The sequence below is a fragment of the Podarcis bocagei genome, assembly GCF_964188305.1.
Source record: "Podarcis bocagei genome assembly, chromosome: 1".
In the NCBI taxonomy this organism is placed as follows: Eukaryota; Metazoa; Chordata; class Lepidosauria; order Squamata; family Lacertidae; genus Podarcis; species Podarcis bocagei.
In genome coordinates this window covers 52,132,411-52,154,448 of record NC_138125.1, presented here as the reverse complement: position 1 = coordinate 52,154,448, position 22,038 = coordinate 52,132,411, and the positions used below count along the sequence as shown (strand labels likewise).

Sequence of the window (22,038 nt, the reverse complement as noted above, 5' to 3'; positions counted from 1 at the left end):
ACCTTAGTTTGCCTACCCCTGGCCTAATCTCTAGGGTTAGGCCTCTTGTCTTAAGTAGCCTGTGGCTGTGGGCAAGAAGTCAGTTTAGATTGCCTATAAGCAGGGACAAGCCAAGGCCTGCATGAGAGAAATATCATTATCCAGGTTGGGCTACTGATAATTGATAATATGCCAGAGCAGTTTTATCTGAGAGGTGACAAAAAATGTGTTCCATCAGTTCCAGTTCTGGACCTGTCCAGTCATAGGCAAAACCTTATTGATCTGTTTCCTCAGTTCATTTGGTGTATATTGTAGTTATACAATGCCCAAGATTTTTCTTTCCTAGGGACTGGAACAAATGTGTTTATATACTCCTTGGCTATAGATGATGAATCATTTGGTTTGCTTTGAGAGGTAGCTCGAAGAAAAACAGGTAGACGTGTGCAGCAGTCAGGTGGTTACCTTGGTTCTTGAACTTCATCCGTTCCAAAATGTTTGAAAAGAAAGGCGTGGCTTCTGATTGGTGCAGGTGCCCTGGAAACAATAGCCAACAGTCACATCAGACATTTGACTTCTGAAAAACGTTCAAAAACAGGAACACTTACTTCTGGGTTTTCAGCATTTGGGAACCAATGCGTATGAGTACCAAGACATTTGGGGATTAAGGTAGCACTGTATAAGATGGTGCATGGTTGCATTGTGGTGTCCAGCCAATCCTGATGAGCAAGTGACCTATCGCTTTGCCTCTGTAATGTCCAGAAGGTGATGGGCCAGCTGTGTGGAATGGCCCAGGCTCAGGCACTGGAGATTGATCCATTAGGCAAAGGGGGCACTGCTCCACCGATCTGACAGTGCCGTCTGCCAGGCTCCACTTGGCTGCCTCCTGGAAGTGTCATTGCTTGTCAGATTCCTCCTCCTTACTCTCAGTGTCAGTCTAGAAGAACTCAGCAGGGAGAAGGATGGGCAAAACACTGGAATGAGTTGTCTCTGTGTGTCATTGGCTATGACTCTTAACTACTTATGGCTTCTCTGCCTTCCACCCTGTTAGTTTAAGTCAGTGTTTCCCAACCTTTTTTGGGCAAAGGCACACTTGTTTCATGAAAAAAATCTCGAGGCACACCACCATGCCAGATGGGGAAAGGTCACTTTTTACTTATGTAAAAATAAAAATAAAAAATAGTAACAGCATAGAAGGTAATGGTTAGGCTAGCATCCCTCTTCCAAATATGCTAGGTTTTTATTTGCAGGGACTGTTCTACATGGGAAGGGGAAAGGAAAGTTAATAGAAGGAAAGGCGGGTGGGAGAGAAAGAGAAAGAAAGAGGGAAGGAAGGGGGGAAGAGAAGTGGAAAGGAGGGAGACCGAGGCGGGGGAGAAGCGTCTGGAGAGTTGCTCCGAAGTTTGGGGGGCCGCGAGGGTGGGCGCGCGTCCCAGGAGGCGGAAGCCAGCCCGGGCTGGGAGCCGCGCCGCGGCCCGGGGGCGGAAGGCGGACTGCGGCTCCTAGGATGTGGAAAGGGGACGGCGGCGCAGGGGGAGGAGAACCGCACGGCTAGGGCAGCGCGCAGGGGGAGGGGAGCGGGCCGGAGGCGGGCGAGGGGCCCCCCGGCCGGGGAGCCCCCCGGCCGGGGAGGGCGGCGCACCCCCGCCGCCAGAGGAGAGCAGAGGCAGGAAGAGGAGGACGAAGGCGCTGCCGAGGAGGCGCGCCAACTTCTGCCAACTTCAGCGCCCGCCCCGTCGCCGGAGGCTCCTCCCGGCCGAGAGCCAGAGGATGGCGGCGGAGCAGGAGGAGGAGGATCGGGTTTGGCGACGGCTGCTGCATCCTCTCCAAGCGCGGGGCTGGCCTCCGCCGCGCCCGATCCTCCGCGCTCGCCGCGCTTCTCGGCGGAGCAGGTCTCATGCGTGTGCGAGGCGCTGCTGCAGGCGGGCGACCCCGGCCGGCTGAGCCGCTTCCTGGGCTCGCTGCCGCCCGACGCCGAGGCGCCGTGCCTGGAGGCGCAGGCGGGCGAGAGCCTGGCCAAGGCGCGCACGCTGCTGGCCTTCCAGCGCGGCGACTTCGCCAAGCTCTACTGCCTGGTGCAGAGCCGGCGATGGGATGTGGGAGGGAGCTCGCTCGCCGCCCCGCGTGTGCTCGCCGCCGCCGCCCCGCCTCTCGCCACCCGACTCGCCCACCTCCCTCCCACGGAACACAAGGCAACGTTCCGCGGCACACTAGTGTGCCGCGGAACACCGGTTGGGAAACACTGGTTTAAGTGGGTGCCGGTCGCTGGTTGATGGTCAGATGGAAGTTGCTGAAATCCTGGTAGAATTTTTCACTTGAGCTCAGTGGATCATACTTGCAGGAAAGTGGGAACAGCCTGAAAAGAGCAGAACTATAATCCTTAAGTTCAGCTACAGTGGTGCCTCGCAAGACGAAATTAATTCGTTCCGCGAGTCTTTTCGTCTTGCGATGTTTTTCGTCTTGCGAAGCACGGTCCGTCGCAACTGCACCTCTTCAAGCGGCTTTAAGAAAAAAGCGAACAAACTCGCAAGACGTTTTCGTCTTGCGAAGCAAGCCCATAGGGAAATTCGTCTAGCGAAGCAACGCAAAAACCGAAAAACCCTTTCATCTAGCGAGTTTTTCGTTTTGCGAGGCATTCGTCTTGCGGGGCACCACTGTACTATGAAGAAAGGTTGCAGCATTTGGGACTGTTTAGCTTAGATAAAAGATGAGTATGAGCTAACATGATAGACGTCTATAAAATTATGCATGGCATGGAGAAAATGAAGAGATAATAAAAGTTTTTCTCCCTCTCTCGTATCACTAGGACTTATGGATATCCCATGAAGCTGAATGGTGGAAGATTCAGGGCAGATAAAGTACTTCTTTATGCAGCACATAGTTAAACTATGGAACTCACTCCCTACAAGCAGTGATGGCTGCCAGCCTACAAGGCTTTAAAAGACGGTAAGACAAATTCATGGAGTATAGGCTTCAGAAGCAAAGCTTCTGGAAATCAGTTGCTGGAAACCACAGGAGAGGAGAGTGCTTTTGTTCTCGAACCCTGCTTATGTGTTTTTCACAGGCATCTGGTTGACCAATGTGAGAACAGGATGCTGGACACGGTCGACCATGGGCCTGATCCAGCAGGCTCTTCTTATGTTCTTGTGTTTAATGTATTTCCACTACAGAAAGTGCTCAGTTATGCCTGGATATATGTGCTTAACAAAAACACTTTCCTTTTTATGCCATAACTTGATTTTTCCTAAGGCCGTTGATGAGGATGGTGTTAAAGGGCTTCTGAGCCTTTGTGTGTCATATTGATTGGCTCTTCCTTTATCTACATGCTTATTGAATAAAGGCCTAAGAGGTGTGTTTGACACTCTCTCTCTCTCTCTCTCTCTCTCTCTTTCAAAATCTGTTGGCTCTAGCCTAACTCAATGTTTATCTATGATTTGAGCCAACTTGTCCTTTTAGCCACTACTAAGGTTGCCTGGCACTGAAGGCAGTGACCTCAAGATCACCTGTGGATCTTTTAAAAATATTGGAATCCTTTATTTTCAGTCCAGAATGTAACAGATGGGAAAGTTTAGATAACAATATTTCACACACAGTGTTAAGCCATGGAGTTAAGCCATGGAGTTAACCAGAAGTTAACCCACAAACAATCAAACAAACCACGTCAAGGACTGTAAATATATTCTGCTAACATCTACCGTATTTTTCGCTCTATAACACGCACCCGACCATAACACGCACGTAGTTTTTAGAGGAGGAAAATCCGTAGGCATGCCACCCGTAGGCATTCCCTCCATAACACGCACAGACATTTCCCCTTACTTTTTAGGAGGAAAAAAGTGAGTGTTATGGTGCAAAAAATACGGTAGTTTGTAGAAATTCGATAGATTCATCACCCCCAGGACTTCCGGGTTGATGCGATCTGGAAATGGCGGATTCCCTCCGAGCTGCGGAGGGAATCGGCTCTACCGAGGACGGGTCTTTGCCGCGCCGGCGACGCGGGGACCCTTAAAAACCGCAGGCGCGGATACCTGCGGACTGAAGACTCGGCGGGTGCCTTAAGCGCCCCCCCTGATCCACGAAGAGCCTTTTTAAAGGCTGCGGAGAGGATACGGGGGTGGCGTGGCACTGAGAGTCGATCGCTACCTCGGTGGAGCGAAGCCGCGAGCCATGACCAGAGAGCGCTGACTTCCTTCCTTGAAAATTTGGACTGAAAGAATCACCCGTGAGTAAGACGGATTGGGACTTTAAAAAAATTTACCCTGAATTGGAGACGACCGGGGGGTGTGCTAAAAGGAAGTCCGCACCCCCCCCCCTTGCAGACGATCTACGCAACGACATAAGAGCTAAGCTGGAGAGCCTACCCTTGGTGGGGTGAGTTAAAAAGGACATTAACTTTCAAGATTTGGCTAAAGGAAATTTTGGGCTGGAGAGTGGAGTTTTGGAAACCTTCTTTTTGTTTTAAACAACCCCCCCTCCCGGGCTCGGGAAAGTCCTGCCTTTGTGCCTGTGTAAGAGCTGCGGAGTTTGACAGCTGTCAAAGCTGTCAAACGGGCGGTTTAAAGTGGAAAAATCGCTATCTAAGATCCCTCTGGACTAAGACGAGTTATAATTGAGCCAAAATTGTTGGAAACAAAGTAATAATAATTTGTTAAAGGACTGTTGGAGAAACGACTAATAAGTAACCAGATTCCCTCTAGGGGGAATTCTGTGAAACTACAATGGATACAATGGCTGTGGAAGGAAAGTTACTAGTGGAAATCGAAAGGATGTTTCAATTGGTGGGAACCTTACAAGAGCAGAGCTTGGCCATGAATAAACAACTTGTGACTATGACCTTGGGAACAGGCAACTCTGCTCTCTGTATTGAGGACCTGAATGAGAAAGAATCCACAGCTGAATGGGAAACAATATCTACAGAGGTGGAAGAGACTAAACAACAAGAAAAAGAAGAAGTAACCTTGGGAAGTAACAACCAAAAGTTGACATCTGTGGAACACAAGCAAGGAGACGCTGGGAACTTATCTACCACAAGTCTGCGAAAGACACAGAAGAAGAAGGAGGAGGTCCCGGGACAATATGGAATACAGGAACTTAAAATAAAGAAATATGACTGGGGCCTCAGTTTGGACTTTGATTCTGAAGATACAGGCTTTGTGGAAATTTTTCAGCAGTTACTTTCAAATCTCCTTGTGGGAAGAGAATACACTTTGATGGTGAAAGAACTTTTTCCAGACTCGACGATTGACATAAAGGACTACCAACAAGACAGGCGGAGAGGGACTGAAATAGACTTGAAAGCCTCGGACGTGAGGAACCCAGGCTGAGAATCTCGAATTTGGATTTCTATTGGGAAGGGACAAAAACCGGGGATGGGAGGGAGGGAAGAGGAGATTCTTAAAAACTCTTAAGACTTTTAGGTTTGGTTAATATGACTCTTAATTAAGACAAAATGAAAATCGATGGAAGAGAACTTAAGTCCAACTTAGGAAAATCAATTTTTATTATAAAAGAGGTAATAAGATGAATAAGATGGTTAAGAGGAGAAACACCAACTTGCTGATATAATCTTGGGAACTGGGATGCACGAGGGGGGGGTGGGGGGAAGTCAGGGAACAAGGTTATGAAATGGGGATTTGCTGATTTTATACATGTTTTTGTTTTGTGTCTTTTCTTTGTGTGTGTTTTGTTTTTATAAAAGCAGAAAACCAAATAAAAAATTTTATTAAAAAAAAAAAATACGGTAGTTTGTAGAAATTCGATAGATTCATCACCCCCAGGAAGGTAGTTCAGGCATGGCCACCTTGGCCAGTTTAGGGATCTTGAGGTATTTCAGTGTCCTGATAAAGAGAAGCTCGGCACCAAATTGTCCTTATCCTAAGCTGTAAGTGGCTAGGTACTTACATTGGCCAGGTTCTTTATGTCCACCAGCCTTATATACCCCACCCGGTTCTGTTCTCCAGCCAGTATAGTGCATGTGTAATGATCACCACCCCACTTTCAAATAACATCTGTGTGGCTGGAGCTAGATGAATTGCATCTGGATGGATTATTTGCCTAACAGGACGTTTGCATGTGGTTCTCTGGTGTAAGCACTGACCCAGGTCAGTGTGAGGGTTAACCAGACCATGTAATCAGGAACAGAAATACAGACCACAAAAGGAAAATGATACAACCAAACTTCACAGTGCAATCACTACAAGTAGGTCTCAGTACGATTACTTTGCTCCCAAGGCTATCAACCGTAACAACCTAGCCCACAACAGGGAATAGTTACTGAATGATGATGGCTCCTCTCTCCAAGCAGCCTAATGTGCAACTTCAGGACTGATGGCCAGTCCTTTGCTCCTCAGGTGGAAATAGGACCCTGATCTCCTGTGGTCAACCAACCAACAGAATAAATAAGACTGATTTTGGCAACTACCGTCCAAGAAATCTTGTCTGGAGCTGTGTTGGATGGCTCGTCCTTTCCTTCCCTTTTTGTCTCTCTCCAATTTGTGCTCTCTTGTCTCTTTGCATCCATGTTCTTCTCCCTTTTAAACTGTATACTCTTCTATGGTTCAGTGCCATATTGGTACACAAGGTGTATGGCACTTACAAAGATGCCCTGTCTATACGAAAATTATAAGCTCCTCAAAACATGGAAGAAATCTCATTATGCTCGTTTGAATCATCAGTTTACTGGAACCTCAAGCTATTTCTGGACAGTGTTTCCCCCTTCATCCTCAACTTCTCTTCTCTTATATATATATACTGCATAGCCTCTTTTTGTTTCCAGTTCTTCCTCCAATGTAGGCACAGATACTGAATTTGTTACTGTATGTTCAATGTAATTCTCACCCATCAGCATCTGGTATGCTCTGCACTTCGGGGCAAATAAGGAACAGGGCACTACTAGCCAGCATCATGCACCAGATGAACAAGGATGCTATTTTTTACTTTTTTTTTTGCTTTTCCTGTTATCTCCAGACATACACATATTGTTGCACGCTGCCCCAATCTCCAAATCCACACAGAATTTATTTATTTCATAAACTTTATGTACTGCTTAATAGTCAAGAAAACTCAACAACCTCCAAGTGGTTTACAAAAGCTGAAACAAAATTTAAAATACACAACCGTACTTTAAAACATACGAAGTTAAAATACTAAAACAGATTAAAATTGCCACAACTTTCTAAGCATCTGGTTAGGCTTGTCTAAGCAAGAATGTTTTTAGCAGGCTCAAAAAAGAAAAAAGGAAAAAAAGAAAAAGAGTACAGTGGTACTTTGGGTTAAGTACTTAATTCGTTCCGGAGGACCATTCTTAACCTGAAACTGTTCTTAACCTGAACCACCACTTTAGCTAATGGGGCCTCCTGCTGCCACTGCGCCGCCGGAGCCCGATTTCTGTTCTTATCCTGAAGCAAAGTTCTTAACCTGAAGTACTATTTCTGGGTTAGCGGAGTCTGTAACCTGAAGCGTATGTAACCTGAAGCGTATGTAATCCGAGGTATCACTGTACAGTGAAGGCACCTGCTTGATCTCAATAGGCAGGGAGTTCCAAAGTGAAGGTGCTGGCACACCCAACAATCAAGTTCCTACAAATGTGGCACCTGCAGTAGTGCCAACTGAATTCTGCCAACCAAAGTAGTTGAGTGGGCACATGAGGGGTAAGGTAAACTTGTACCAAGCAATCGCTTTCCTCCTGCCAGACTTTCACTGGCTTCCCATCTCTTTACTGTATGCATCAGTCTTAGGGTTCCCCAGCCTTGGCATCACTTAGGAATTCATTTCCTACAAGTTGTGTGGAGTTTGCATTGGAATAATTGCTGGCATTCTGAATGCAGTTTGAGGTTTATAGTACAAAGATCCTGGTTACTTTTGAAAAGGAGGGTGGTAAACAAAAATGAGGAGAAGCAAGGCTTTTTTAAAAAACACCCTGCACATTAAATTGTGCGGGGTTGAAACAGCATATTTAGGACAAGAATTTTTATACTCTAAACTTCTAGAGCTCTATGTGCATATCCGTTGCATTTTTAAATTTGTGGATTGTCTGATCTAAGCGAAGAGGTTGTGTCATTTTTGCTTTGTTCTATACAGAGCATATCAATGTGCTGGTAAATAATAAATATGGTCTCAAGTCACACCGTTTAGATTTGTATTTGATCTCTCTCACCAAAGTTGAGAACTCATTATTAATGAAAAAATATTTCACTGTCATTGACATTTTGTGGTGTTTGTGAGATTTTAAAGATTTGAATAGTTTCTTGGGCTTGGCTTTGTTTGGTCAGTTTTAAGGCATCCTATGTTTCCCGTATTTTATTTTTAATTTTTAAAGTATACATATATTGTTATAGATACTGGGTGTCAGAGTTTGTGGGTGCAAGTCATCCATAATTTTTAGATTTAGCAAAAGTTAGAATTAATCAAGGCTTGACTAAACATGGAAACCCCTGGATTTGGCTTATTGGCAGAGCTAGTTGTGTGTGGGCCATTGGAGGATCCAAGGTGGATGGTGGCCAGTCATTAACCCATCAAGGAAGCCATTAAGAGGGTGTAGCCCTATTTTATTGTAAATATCACAGAGAGATAAAAAGAAAAACAGTGTCAGCTCATATTAATAACAAAAGTTATTCATAAATCCTAATTTCAACATATATATTAATATAAGCAATGTCCAAATAAATATCCAAACAAGACTGATGATTATAAGATACATGTTCAAATGTAGGAAGGGCAGTAAGGATTACAGATGGTAGTATTTATCCTTCCAACCATGAAGTATTAGGGCTGATCTGCACTTTCGTTTGCCCTGTCACTCACGCCCTGCCCCGCCCCAGAAAACCCAAGGTTTAGTGCTAAATCGGAACAAATTGGGTTTTTCACAGATTGCTGTTTGTTCCAACTTAGTGGTAAAGAGAGGGTTTTCCAGGGGAAAGCAGTGGGGCAAAGACAAAACCACTCTGACCCATGCCTTGACCCAGGGCAAGTAGAAAACCACTTGAACCCATGCTTTCTAGACACAGGATGAAGAGCCCTCAGGACTCTCAGGTTCTATTTCTTAGATGTAGTTAAAACTATACATTACAAAGTTTAAATACAGAAATCATATAAAAACCAAAAGACTTTCCTTTATGTCTGGTGGTGTTGGGTGGAGGAATCCAGAAAGCCTCTCATTGTTTATCATCATATGGAGACCCATTTTTAAAAAGTCCTCAGGTTGGTTTAAATTTTATTTGTTTTCCTCTCCCGTGTAACTGATTCTCAATCCTACCTTTTTGAATCATCTGCTTCTCATCTTCTCTCCCCTAGCCGTGGTTAATGCTCTAAAACCTCCAGGCCTTTGCATTTTGTCCAGATAACACTATAACCTTGTTGAAGATGTCTGCAGCTGCAAATCAGCCTACAAGGGAAAGGGAAAACAAACACCTTTCTTTAACTACTCTCAATAATATATATGACATAAGAGATCACTTACATTTTAAAAGAACAAAAAACATAGAATTGACATTTTTGTATTAGCCCAAGCACTGCTGTCAAAGTGGTTTTTTGGAGCATATGAAACAGAGTTTTTGGAAGTTATTAGGTGTTTATAGAAAATGAGGTCCTTCTCCCCCTTCCTTGGTACCCTTCCCATCTTGCCACATCTTTCTTTTACTGATCCTCTCTGATCTGTCATGTTTCCCATACCTTCTTTATCTCTCTTCAGTGTTTTTCTCTGAAGACACATCACAGACACACAGCACAATTTAGGACGTAATTAATTTTTTAAGACTCTGCGGGCTGCATGTTGAAAACTTGCTTCTGTCTGAAAACTGTTCTTTTGGGAACCATGAGTACTGCCCAAGAGGATGGAGCACATTATCCCCAGTTTCTTTTTCACATTGCACTCAGAAACATCCATATCCACACATCTGCTGAGTTACAGGGACTATTACTCCGCATACTGGAATGAGGGATGAGAAGTACAGGCTTTCCTCGGTTGCCCCCCCCAGGATGAGCTAAGGCTTGGCTGTCAGTTACATTTCCTATGCCAGGATTTCCAAGCAATATTTATTTTGACCGGGCATTTTAAAACCCGCCCCTGCCCCCCTCTGGCATGAGACTAAGCTTGCCAGAAATGGCTGTTTTTCTTCTCCGCATCATTAGGGAGGCAGCGTTCCAGCAGTGAAGGGTCACTCACTTGGTACTTAAGTACTTTTAAAGATGTTTCCTTTTCCTTACTGAACAGATAATTTGAACAGAAACTGTCAAGAGACTTTCCTTCAGTTTCTTCCTCCCCAATCCACTTCTCCCCTTTGTCATAGCTTGAACTCATCATGGCCCAAAGATGACCTCCCCTGAGCTTAATGTGATCATCAGCCATGACAAGATGGCTCTGAGAATGCAGCCTTGTAAGAATTGCAGGGCTCAGGATATAGATTCCTTGTGTTCTGAATGCAGCCCAAAGATTTTGAGCTCTAGATGACAAAGAAAAACATTTTTGTTTGCTTTAAATATATTCACTCTGGAGGGACTACAATAGATGAAGTGATTTGGTGAGATTGACAGAAATTTCTAAACTTTTTTTTTTTTAATTGAGACCTGTTTGCACTATAGAATTAGTTTGTGCTCAAGATTGGTATTTGCTTGGGGCTAACTGGTGCCCCCCTCAGTATATATGCCCAAACTTTCTTCAGCTTCCTTGAGTTTGAAAGGACTCTATCATGTGACAAAGTGCAGACCTAAGTCTTAGTTTACAGCAGTCCAGCTCTTCACAGTATTACAAACACTAAGGCTGTGTTCACACCCCTGTTTAGTGTGCGCTCTTTTGGTTTCCTGTTTTTAAATCGGTGTTTGCTTGATGTTATCCAAAACACATATGTGTACTGTAAAATGCTGCTGTTTGGTGTGCTGTTTCTCAAACCAGCTTCACACTTGGAACTCTTAAGCCATTTGTTTCTAGCCAAGGTGTGAACATCTTTGCATTGGGTAAAAACAAGTACTCTCACCAATGTTCCCTGGTGTGAACCCTTTGAAGCTGTGCTAAGGTGAACAGCTGAGGGGAAAGTGCAGGGAACAGTTTCACTGTGCTCTAAAGCAGTAATGTGAACACACCCTAGGTGTGAACCTTTTACTCCAAAATAGGTTGCACTGGATTTGTTTACCATGTGCCACAAAACACTAAGCCATGGGTTGTTGTAAGCATGGCTTGCTCAGCAAACCACGAGTTATTTGACAGACAAACAAACAAGGAGTGGATTGTTTCTCCAAAACTTTCATTCTTTTCCAGCAGTTCTTGCATTGTTCTTCTGTATATTGATGAGGCTCTGAAGTGGCCACATAAACCATGGTTAAGCCAGACCAGCGGATATAATACCAAACCATAGTTAAAACAAACCATGGCTTCACATTGTGGTTTGCTATAAGAAAACAAACCATGATTTGTCTGCTGGACTGGCTTTAGATGATCAAACAAACTATAGTTAGGTTAAAACAAACAATGGATTATGTGTGAACCAGCAGGACTATCTCACAGGTAAGTTTACAAAGGCTTGAACCATAGAATTACAAAAAAATCCTCATGTCTAATTCTCACTAAGGGTGAAAATGTCTTCCTTGAGAATATGTTCAGAAGCCTTCTTATTCCATTCTGAAGATGGAGATTCTCTAGTCTCCTTGAGCATCTTGTTCTCTTGCTGAACTGCTCGTATAATTTGGAAGCTTTCCCTCAAATTTAACCTACATTGGTCCTGTCAATTAAACCCGCAGGTTTCTTTTGCAACTTAATTTTATTAATATTTTTCAGGTACAACAACATGAACAAAGATATAAAAGACAGCTTTCGGAAAATAACAAGGAATCAAGATAATCTGGGTGTTCAAGTCATCCTGACCTGTCTTAGTATGTATAAATAACTTTTTAAGATATCCCTTATAGACACCCTTTAAAATATTTAACAATGTTATGTTCACACCTTGATCTTATCTCTAGATTTGTTTGGTGAGGCATTTTTGTCTATTTTGATCTCTTTCCTGACCTAGCTTGAACTGAGATATTTGTGTTTATTTTGATTGGGCCAGAATAGAGAGTGTGTACCTATCTCTAATCACCCATGGTGAGGCCAGATGTGTGTCCTTTCTAAATGGGCTGATTAATCCTGGGAGAAATGAAACAATTCCCTACTTTTTGCAAAAAAAATCCCCCTTGAAAAATCAAAGAGATTTATAGCTCAGATCCTAGTCTGTTACACACCATGTCTGGGACAAGTGAGGCCTCATAGGTGATCTGATTTTTTTTATGTCTTAAAACAATTCATGTGATTTCTCCAGAGCAGCAGGATTACGTTTTCTTCACAACTAGCGTGGAACTAGCCCTGGTCCAGCATTCGTAACTTGATTATTGTTATGGTTAAGTAGTAAGAAAATAGTGATCAATTATGATGGGGGGGCACTGTTTGCATGGGAATCCATGGCAGGGGTGGGGCAGTTGTCCCACAGATTGAACAGCCACTGCCCAGACTGAGCCATTATGGTGCCTGCCTGCATTTTGCTACAACTGCATTGTGGGAGGAGGTGGAGGTCAAGAGAAATCCGCCCTGTCCCAATTGGCAAATGCGGATGGAGGTGCAGAGCAAGCAGCATGTACTATTTTTCTAATTGCCTAGTCCAAGGATTTAGGGTTGTCATATTTCAAAAAGTAAAAACCAGGACATCCCGAAAGTTGAGCTCAAAATTGTTGGGCTGGACATCTATTCCGCCTTTGAAATCCCAGTAATGTCCAGAAACATTCGGACGTATGGCAGTCCTAAAGGATTCCCAAAATGTGGTGTATGGACCACCAGTGGTCTATGAGCTTTGTGGTCTACAGCATGTCTGTAAATCTGTGTTTGAAGATGGGAGGTGAGACATCTGCCACATTAAATATTTATTCCTTCTTCTGTTTCTTCTGCTGTAGCTGATTGCTTTACAATCTAACTTTCATAGAATTCAAATAAATAAAAACACCATTAAAAATCTACATCCACCTTTATCTATGCATCACATCCCACTTGCTTGCTCCTGTCCTTGCAACAACAGCTTGTGGTTATATGTATTGACCAAGAGTCACTAAGGTTGCAGTGTGCGCTTCCTAGAATTTTCCTAGAGAACCGCAAAAGTAAAAAGTGGGTGTTGCAGGCCCAGTTTAGATTGCTGTGGTTAGCATGGGTACAGCAAACATGAGCTGGAAGGTATGCCAAGGCGCAATTGGCTTAAGAGGCCAGAACCGTAATTATGGCTCTCCTTCTAGAATACTGTATCACTTACACAGAGCATGACGGAGCAAGGTCAAAAGGATATAATGCACTTTGTTCCAGGATTTGTCACCCTAGGTGGCATCTGGGCATATTCACAGTACTCTTAGGTTGCTCCAAAGCAGGACCCTTTTAAGATGGAGGGGGTGAGCGGGGCAAGAGGCAAAAATGGGTGAAGCAAAGAATGCAAATTTTACCATTATGCAGTAGGACATAACAGAGCTTCCACTATAACCTATAGCCCCATAACCAGTATTCTGTATCTCTCAAGTGTAGGGTTGCACCCTAAATTTCCAATCCTATAAACAGAAACATGGGAATAAGCTGCATAGAACTCAGAGGGACTTACATTGTATAGGATTGTGCTGATGTGGGTGTCAAACCAGCATGCATTGAAGCTCACTGTATTTAAGATGATAAGGCAATATAAAATATGTGCAACGAGTGCTTCAAATCTTCAATGAGTGCTTCATATATGTAAGTCATAATTTCATACAGCCTTTAAGAGAAAGTCTTCTTTGTGAAATCAAATTTGTCTTAACTGCAAGTTTAGCAAGGTACTGTGCAGCTGAATTCTGGAGCACCAATGGAAAAATGGTATGCTACTATTGTTATAGGATTGGAGTGAATAATGGTGGGTCCCTTCCTGGCCTGTGATTCTGAAACTGTGATTCGAATCTAGAAGAAGAAACCTGTTGAGCAACTTGGACCAGTTCCTTGCCTTAGCCACTCAGCTAAGCGTCTGTCACCAGCATCTTAAAGAGTGAGCCCTGTTGCCATAGAGACAAATGGATGGAATTCCCACAGCACCATGCTGGATGCCATGGTATCCTAGGAATGGGAAGGATAGGCCAAGTGGGGCTGTGTGTTCCTGCATTTGGCTAGGCTGGAAGAGAGGCCTGACTCAGCTGTGCTGAACCCAAAGTTATGCCCTTGTGGGAAGCCCTATTAACCTAATGAGGAGACAAGATCTGTTGGTGTGTTAATGCTGTGAACCCTTCCATCTTATGCCTAGGTTGTATATGTGTGTACATTAAGCCATATGTCATTAATGGTACCACGGTCTCCATTATCAAGGGAACCAAATTCTGCATATATGCAGGCATCCCTGAAGACTCTCACCACTTGGAGTGTGTGCAAAACACTTCTAGTCTTCATAGTTTCAGAGAAGGATTTTGAAAATGTTGTTTTGGGTCATCTGAAAAGCATAGTCACATATGGGGGGGGGGGAAGTATTCCTAAATCTTTATTACAATTTCTATGGCTATTTGTGGTGCTGAAAAATATTTGGCATTTGCTTTAGTACAGACTTTGAAAACTGCTTCTTCCAGCACAGTTATGTAGCTACTATAGCAATAATTGCCAGAGACCTAGGCAAATCAAATGTTTTAATCTGACTGAAGGTGGTGTGAGCCAGATGAAAATGTTCCAGTGACTGAGCCTTTTTGAAACAAGACGTTTCCCTTGGAATGGTTGCATGATGTTAATTCGTAGTTATTATTCTCTATGTGTCATTCACCCTACTGCTGTGGATGAGGAACTGGTGTTTAAGGAACTTCAGTTAATGAGTAAAAAGAGTTTTCTACTTAGGTTTGGTTGTGCCAAAAAGCAAGGCACAAAACAGAAAAAGAAAAAGGAATGCATTCACGGGCCAAATATCCCATAGAGCTAAGATTGTGACTTAACAGAAGAAACAGTGCAAAAAAAAACCCACAACCCACAACAAGATGGAGATCAGGGTGTCTAAGCATATGTTCTTCTTGGTATGCAGTCTTTATTATGTCGTATTTGAGCAAATTCCAGACATATCCCTGCATTGCCACTCTGCACAGCCTTCTGCACGTGTGGCCATTAACCACCATTCTACCTCAGTAAAGCACCCCCCTTGCTCTTTCAGTGAGACCTAAGGAATGCCATGGGAAATGCTCACATTACACTGGAGTTTTGTGCAGCAAATATATAAAGTGGAGACATCATCCAGGCTTATGCCTGCGTATGGGAACTGGAATCATGACAGGGTAATGGTTTCCATAAGCATGTACAGTGGTACCTTGCTTCTCAAACTTAATCCGTTCTCGGAGTCCATTCGACTCCCGAAACAGTTCGAAAACCAAGGTGCGGCTTCCAATTGCTTGCAGGAGCTTCCTACACTCAAACGGAAGCCGCATCAGACGTTCAGCTTCCAAAAAATGTTCGCAAACTGGAACACACACTTCTGGGTTTGCGGTGTTCGGGAGCCAAAACGTACGAGTACCAAAGCGTTCAAGATCCAAGGTTCGACTGTAGAAAGGTGTTTAAAGATAAATGTATACAACACTTTTTACCCCAAGGGGTGCTCAAGTGTACGCAGTACCAGCACCTCTTTTGTTGTTGTTAAAAAGTGTGGCGCTTACTGTAACAACTTCATGGTGAGTACTGGCACCTATTTTTCTAGAAAAAAAGCACTGCATGTATATCTTTATTTATTAAATTTATATACTGCCCTTCATCCGAAGATCTCAGGGTGCTTCACTGTATAAAAATACAGGATAAAAGTGCAAATAGATAATTAGAACAAAACTAAACAAAACCAATCACCACCCACTCCCACAAACAGGTTTAAAAGGCTGTACAATATTCATCAGCCAAAGGCCTGGTTGAAGAGGAATATGTTTGCCTGTAGCCTAAAGGTATGTAATAAAGATACTAGACGATCCCACATTTTCTGCAGGAAACAGTAGTGTAACCCTGGTGTTTCTCACCCGAAAGCCTAACAAAAAGTGTTGCCCATTCTTTTGGGTAAATATAGTTAGGAATTGCCTAGTATATGCTAAGTGTTTTACTGTCTTTGCCATCACATCAGTCCTGTGATTGATTTCCTATATACTAAGCATGAACTAATTATCCATTTGTGAATCAGCACAACTCTGATGTCATGTAATGTGAATTGACTCTCAGATGCAAATCAGTGTCTTGATTTGGATTGATTTTTTTCCTCAGTGTAAGAAATAGACTTACTGTAGGGTTACCAGACGTCCTCGTTTCCTGGGGACAGCCCCCGGATTTGCAAATTTGTCTCCGGACAAATTCCGTCCCCGGAATGTCCCCAGATTTGCAAACCTGTCCCTTGGAAATGTAGCAGCGGCAGTCTCAGCAGCCTGGTAGCGCAGTTGGCTCTGGCTGGCTTCAGGAGCTGCATGTTGCCGTGGCGCCCGCCATTTTTCCTTGCTGGAAGTCCCCATATGATGTGTTGCGCACAAGACACATCATATGGGGACTTCCGGGAGGCAAACTGGCAGGCGCCATGGCAGCGAGCAGCAAGTGGCTCCTGAAGCCAGCCAGAGCCATCTGCGCTACCAGGCTGGCTTCGGACTGCTGACTGCCACTGCCACCACCACTGCTGAAGGGGAACCGGGGATGTCCGGTGGTACAGATCTCCTGCCCCCTGCCCCCTTTATATTGACTGATTGGGGAAGGCTTGGGAGTTGTGGGCGGGTGGTTGTTGCCCAGTTTTTTAAAAACTGTGCATTTATGTTTCACAGGGTGCGAAAGAAGGGCTTTGCACCTTTATACAATATACATGTGTGCTTGGGCCCAGGGTCTTTCGCCTCACCATCCCCACTACTGACTCCCTGTTGCTACTCAACTTCAAAATAATAATAATAAAAAAGAGTCCCCAGATTCACTGAAAAAAATCTGGTAAATATACTGAAAACACACAATTATAATAAAACCCATTATGTACTTATCAGAGTTTAGCTTTTTAAACTCTCCTCACTTGCTGAAGAGCAGGTGATCTCTGTAGCGGATCTTGTAATAAGCAGCTTCAAGCTGGGGCAGGCCAATGGGCAAGTGACAAAGCAGAATAAAGTGTGTGAAGGGCTCAAGACGCAACATCTTGTTTTTATTTGGTTCTCTTTTGAGTCATTAACAGTCAGGCGCCAGTAGTGCTCAAACTTATCATTATTACAACCACAAATGGGCTTTGTGTGTGAAAGGAAGATTTCATCCCTTTAGCTGGTCTTAAGAGAGAGTAAACCCTCACAGAAGCAACAAAACATATTTTGGGCAAAAAGATCTAGAGAAAAGAAGGACCACAGAAATACCCACAAAAATTCCAAATGTAGCTTTTAAACCTACATGCAAAACAGCATGTATAAGTGAGTGGTCCATATAATGACAGATGAAACAGCAATATCTTGGAAAGAGCAAACTAATTAACTGTTACTAAGCCTAAGCACATGTAATGTTAACCATTACATAAAGCTTCCTTGTTTACTCCTGCCTCTGCTACCCTCCCCTTCCTCTGTTGTTCCCGTCTCTAATTTTGGATTGCAAATTCCTTAGGAAAGAGACATGAAAAGCACCATACTCACAGACAGAGCTAAAAAACAGCAACAATAAATAGTCTAGAACTATGTTCTGCTGTTTTCAGTAGCAGAGCATGAAATCCACACCAGACTCTAACATCTTATCCTCTTTATTTGGTACTGGGAGCTGACCGTGCTGTGTGGAGTGACCGCCTTGGGTTCTATTGTGTCATCTGTATGGGTAAAAGCCCCTGCAGGTGTAGTTCTGCTGTTCATGTAGTTTTAGAGAATTGGGCTCTGAAGGTAAGGAATTTAAAGTACTTTGAATCTTAGAGAGAACTGTGGAAACTACTGTACTTAAATTACTGATCAAGAAGTATTGCATATGATCAAATAACTCCTCCAGGCACACATTTTTTAGCAAACCAAAACAGTTATCTCTTTTCAGTTTATTGTATCAGTTGTAGCTGTATAACAGAACCATTTATAGTATATTGTTTAAAGTACAGATCTGGGTGTCATTTTTTGAAAGAAATGTTTTGTTGTATTGAAACCAAGAGGTGTAGAATAGAGGTGTGGAAGGGTAGTCGATTGTTTCAAAGCAATGCTAAACTAGTACATCAATGCAAATACCAGGGGGCAAATATACACACAACAGCAGGCAGTAACCTGTGTTGGCATTTGATAACTGGTTGCTCCAAGAAGTAGACAAGGGTAAACATGTTAGTAATGTCTCAATTAGGAAAGAAAATAAAGGCTTGAATACTTTCTAATATTTGCTATAAGACATTAGGGAGGGACCTAGCTCAGTAGTAGAACCTCTGCTTTGCATGTCACAGGTCGAAATCCTGAGCATCCCTAGGTACAGCTGGAGATTATTGGGAGGGAGCATGTTTCTACAACTAAAGTGAAACTGTGAAGCTCCCTTGTTATTTCTGCTATTGCATGCTACATGTTGTTTAAGTAATCTACTTAAACAACATGCACAGAGACTCTGTGCTGGTCAGCAGGTAATGTATTTTTCCACATGCCTTGCCCCCACCCTTCATAAAGGAGCTGTTTCCAGAGGAAGAACTGTGAGGGGAAAGAGACTGTGTCTGTCCTGAGGTGGTGGATGGTCTCACCTGTGCTGGCCCACCTCTAGCCTGAGGAACCTTCAGGAAGGGAGTTGCCATGGGCATCATGTGTATTTTAATGTATTATAATCATGTGAACAGAGTGAGAGAGTATGAGTCATGGGGTGTGTGGAGAGTGTGTATGAAATTCAGTGCTTGGTTTATTTTTTGGTTACTATTTTGTTAATGTCAAATGGAATTAATTTTCATAAATGCTGTATTGATTTGTTAATCATATAATATGAAGTGCTCCAATTGTGATGTTTGGCCTTTTTTAGTTGTTGCTTTAAGTGGTTTATAGATTTTGATTGTTCCACTGTTCAATTAATAAATTTTTAAAAAGTTTGACGCCTGCTGCCGTCATCTACATTTCAAAAGAAGGGGTCTGGTGAAGTATTATCTAAAGCAGGTAGTTAACCCTGGATGCTTCTGCAGACACCTTTATTAATAGCAATCTCAAACAAACAAACAGCCCACCCCAACCCTCAAAGCCCTCTTGACTGGGCACCTGGGTAAACAGTGATGCGGGGGAGCGCGAAGAGGGGGGGGGGTTTCCGGGCGCGGCCTTCCCGCTCCTGCTCCTCTTCCTCCAAGGGGGATCCTAGTTGCGAGGGAGCTTGTTTCTGGCCGGAGACAATTTTCCTGGCCGCAGCGTCTGGTGTCCTAGAGACCGGTGTAGGGGAAAAAAGAAGGGAGGAGGTTTGACAGGATGCTGAACGCCGACCGCCTCTCCCCATCGGGGCTCGAGTATCTGGGTGAGGCTCCGGCGGGCGCGGAGCAGGTGGCCTCCGCTGCGCCTTCCCTGCAGCAGCCGAGGGAGGAAGGGAGGGAGCGGCGCAGTCCAGGCAGGCGGCTTCCCTGCACCCCTCCCTTCTGGAGGCTCTTCGGATTTCTGCTCGCCCCATTTTTCTCGTAACTGGGGTGGGTGGGGCATTGGTCACCCCAAGACCCCCGGGCACAGGTTGGAAGGAAGACAGGGATGAATGGGGGGGCGCCCCTCCTCCCGCTGCCCGGCTCGTCTTGGGTGGGGCAGGCGATTTAAAGTCTCCCTAGCGTTTCCTCCTTTACCTGAGGTGGGAGTCGGATGGTTGCCCGCGGGGTTTGCAGTCTTGCTTTCAGTGTTTTTCAACCTGTGTTCATTCATTCTTGAAAGCAAAAGCCGACGTAGCCAGCAACACAATGCTAGTCGTCTTCCTTTCAAACACCTGCAAAAATCCTTTAGGCTTGTAATGCAAATACAGAAGGTGATTTTCATCTCCTTCTACAGCCAGTTAATATTACCGGTGAATGGGTTGGCTGGTGGAAGCGCTGCAGACACGTTTCAGTATAACATTGTTTAAAACGGGGGTGGGGGGCTGGGATGACTGAATGTTGTTCACAATGGGCCAGGAATGGCTCTCTATTAACCGCATTGGGGCATTTTTTTTCCATCCCATACGAAAAGGGATGCCTTTGATCAGGGTGGAACAAAGCTAAACTAAGCATCAAGTTAGGAGTCTTTATACTAAAAAGCAAACAAACCCCAAGAAGGGTTCTAGCACTTTTGAGATTATATAACAACAGTATTTACGTAGCACTTTCTGGGTGTTCCAAAGTGTTTCGCAATGTTTCACATTTGCAACAACTGTATTATTGTTAATATCATTTTCTGGATGGGCTGCTGAGAGATAGTGACTTGCCTAAGACTATCTAGTGAGTTTGTTGCTAAGGTAAGATTTGAACTTGCTGGTTTAAATTTGTGTAAATCTAAAGTAAGTCCTGTTGTGTTCTATGGGGTTTGCTCCCAGATAAGTATGCCTTACAGCACAGTCCTATGCATTGCTATTTGGAAGTGAACCCCACTGGATTTAACAAGGTTTATTCCATACATATATATATATATATATATATATATGCAGGTTTTGGTGTCTTCGGGTGTCTTCCCGTGTAAGAGTTGGGGTGTCTAGGCGACGTTTCGACGAGGTCTCACTCGTCATCTTCAGGCTGGTGCTTTCGGCTTCTTGTTGAAACGTCGCCTAGACACCCCAACTCTTGTTGAAACGTTTCTTGTTGAAACGTCGCCTAGACACCCCAACTCTTACACGGGAAGACACCCGAAGACACCAAAACCTGCATTCCTGTACCCGTGAAAATCTACGAAAGCATATATATATATATATATATACCGTATTTTTCGCACCATAGGACGCACTTTTTCCCTCCTAAAAAGCAAGGGAAAATGTGTGTGCGTCCTATGGAGCGAATGCAGGCTTTCGCTGAAGCCTGGAGAGTGAGAGGGGTCGGTGCGCACCGACTCCTCTCGCTCTCCAGGCTTCAGGAAGCTATCTGCTAGCAGAGGGAGACCCAGCTCTCCCACCGCTAGCGGAGCGCTGCATTAATCCCGAAGCTTGGGGCGTGCGGAGCTCAGCACGCCCCAAGCTTCTGGGTGCCGGCAAGGTCTCCGCTAGCCCTGGGAGAGCCCCGCGACGTCGCACGGCTCTCCCAGGGCTAGCGGACCACTGCGCTAATCCCGAAGTTTGGGGCGTGCGGAGCTGAGCGCGCCCCAAGCTTCTGGGTGCCGGCAAGGTCTCCGCTAGCCCTGGGAGAGCCCCGCGACGTCGCGCGGCTCTCCCAGGGCTAGCGGACCACTGCGCTAATCCCGAAGCTTGGGGCGTGCGGAGCTCAGCACGCCCCAAGCTTCTGGGTGCCGGCAAGGTCTCCGCTAGCCCTGGGAGAGCCCCGCGACGTCGCACGGCTCTCCCAGGGCTAGCGGACCACTGCGCTAATCCCGAAGTTTGGGGCGTGCGGAGCTGAGCGCGCCCCAAGCTTCTGGGTGCCGGCAAGGTCTCCGCTAGCCCTGGGAGAGCCCCGCGACGTCGCGCGGCTCTCCCAGGGCTAGCGGACCACTGCGCTAATCCCGAAGCTTGGGGCGTGCGGAGCTCAGCACGCCCCAAGCTTCTGGGTGCCGGCAAGGTCTCCGCTAGCCCTGGGAGAGCCCCGCGACGTCGCGCGGCTCTCCCAGGGCTAGCGGACCACTGCGCTAATCCCGAAGCTTGGGGCGTGCGGAGCTCAGCACGCCCCAAGCTTCTGGGTGCCGGCAAGGTCTCCGCTAGCCCTGGGAGAGCCCCGCGACGTCGCGCGGCTCTCCCAGGGCTAGCGGACCACTGCGCTAATCCCGAAGTTTGGGGCGTGCGGAGCTGAGCGCGCCCCAAGCTTCTGGGTGCCGGCAAGGTCTCCGCTAGCCCTGGGAGAGCCCCGCGACGTCGCGCGGCTCTCCCAGGGCTAGCGGACCACTGCGCTAATCCCGAAGCTTGGGGCGTGCGGAGCTCAGCACGCCCCAAGCTTCTGGGTGCCGGCAAGGTCTCCGCTAGCCCTGGGAGAGCCCCGCGACGTCGCGCGGCTCTCCCAGGGCTAGCGGACCACTGCG

The 22,038-nt window shown here is 45.3% G+C and overlaps 1 protein-coding gene across 5 annotated transcripts in view; it reads left to right on the top strand.

Moving 5' to 3' along the window:
* Positions 1-22,038, top strand: part of CSTPP1 (centriolar satellite-associated tubulin polyglutamylase complex regulator 1) — a 161,090-nt gene that overhangs the window by 4,805 nt on the left and 134,247 nt on the right. The window contains exons 2-3 of one of the 5 annotated variants that reach the window (XM_081165928.1): positions 2,783-2,922; positions 11,744-11,838. In XM_081165928.1, the coding sequence (XP_081022054.1) occupies positions 2,891-2,922; positions 11,744-11,838 (127 nt within the window). In that variant the 5' untranslated portion in view covers positions 2,783-2,890. Of the gene's footprint in view, positions 1-2,782; positions 2,923-11,743; positions 11,839-19,139; positions 19,388-19,683; positions 19,706-22,038 lie in introns of those variants that run through there. The other 4 variants (XM_081165927.1, XM_081165929.1, XM_081165930.1 and 1 more) reach the window with 4 other exon arrangements.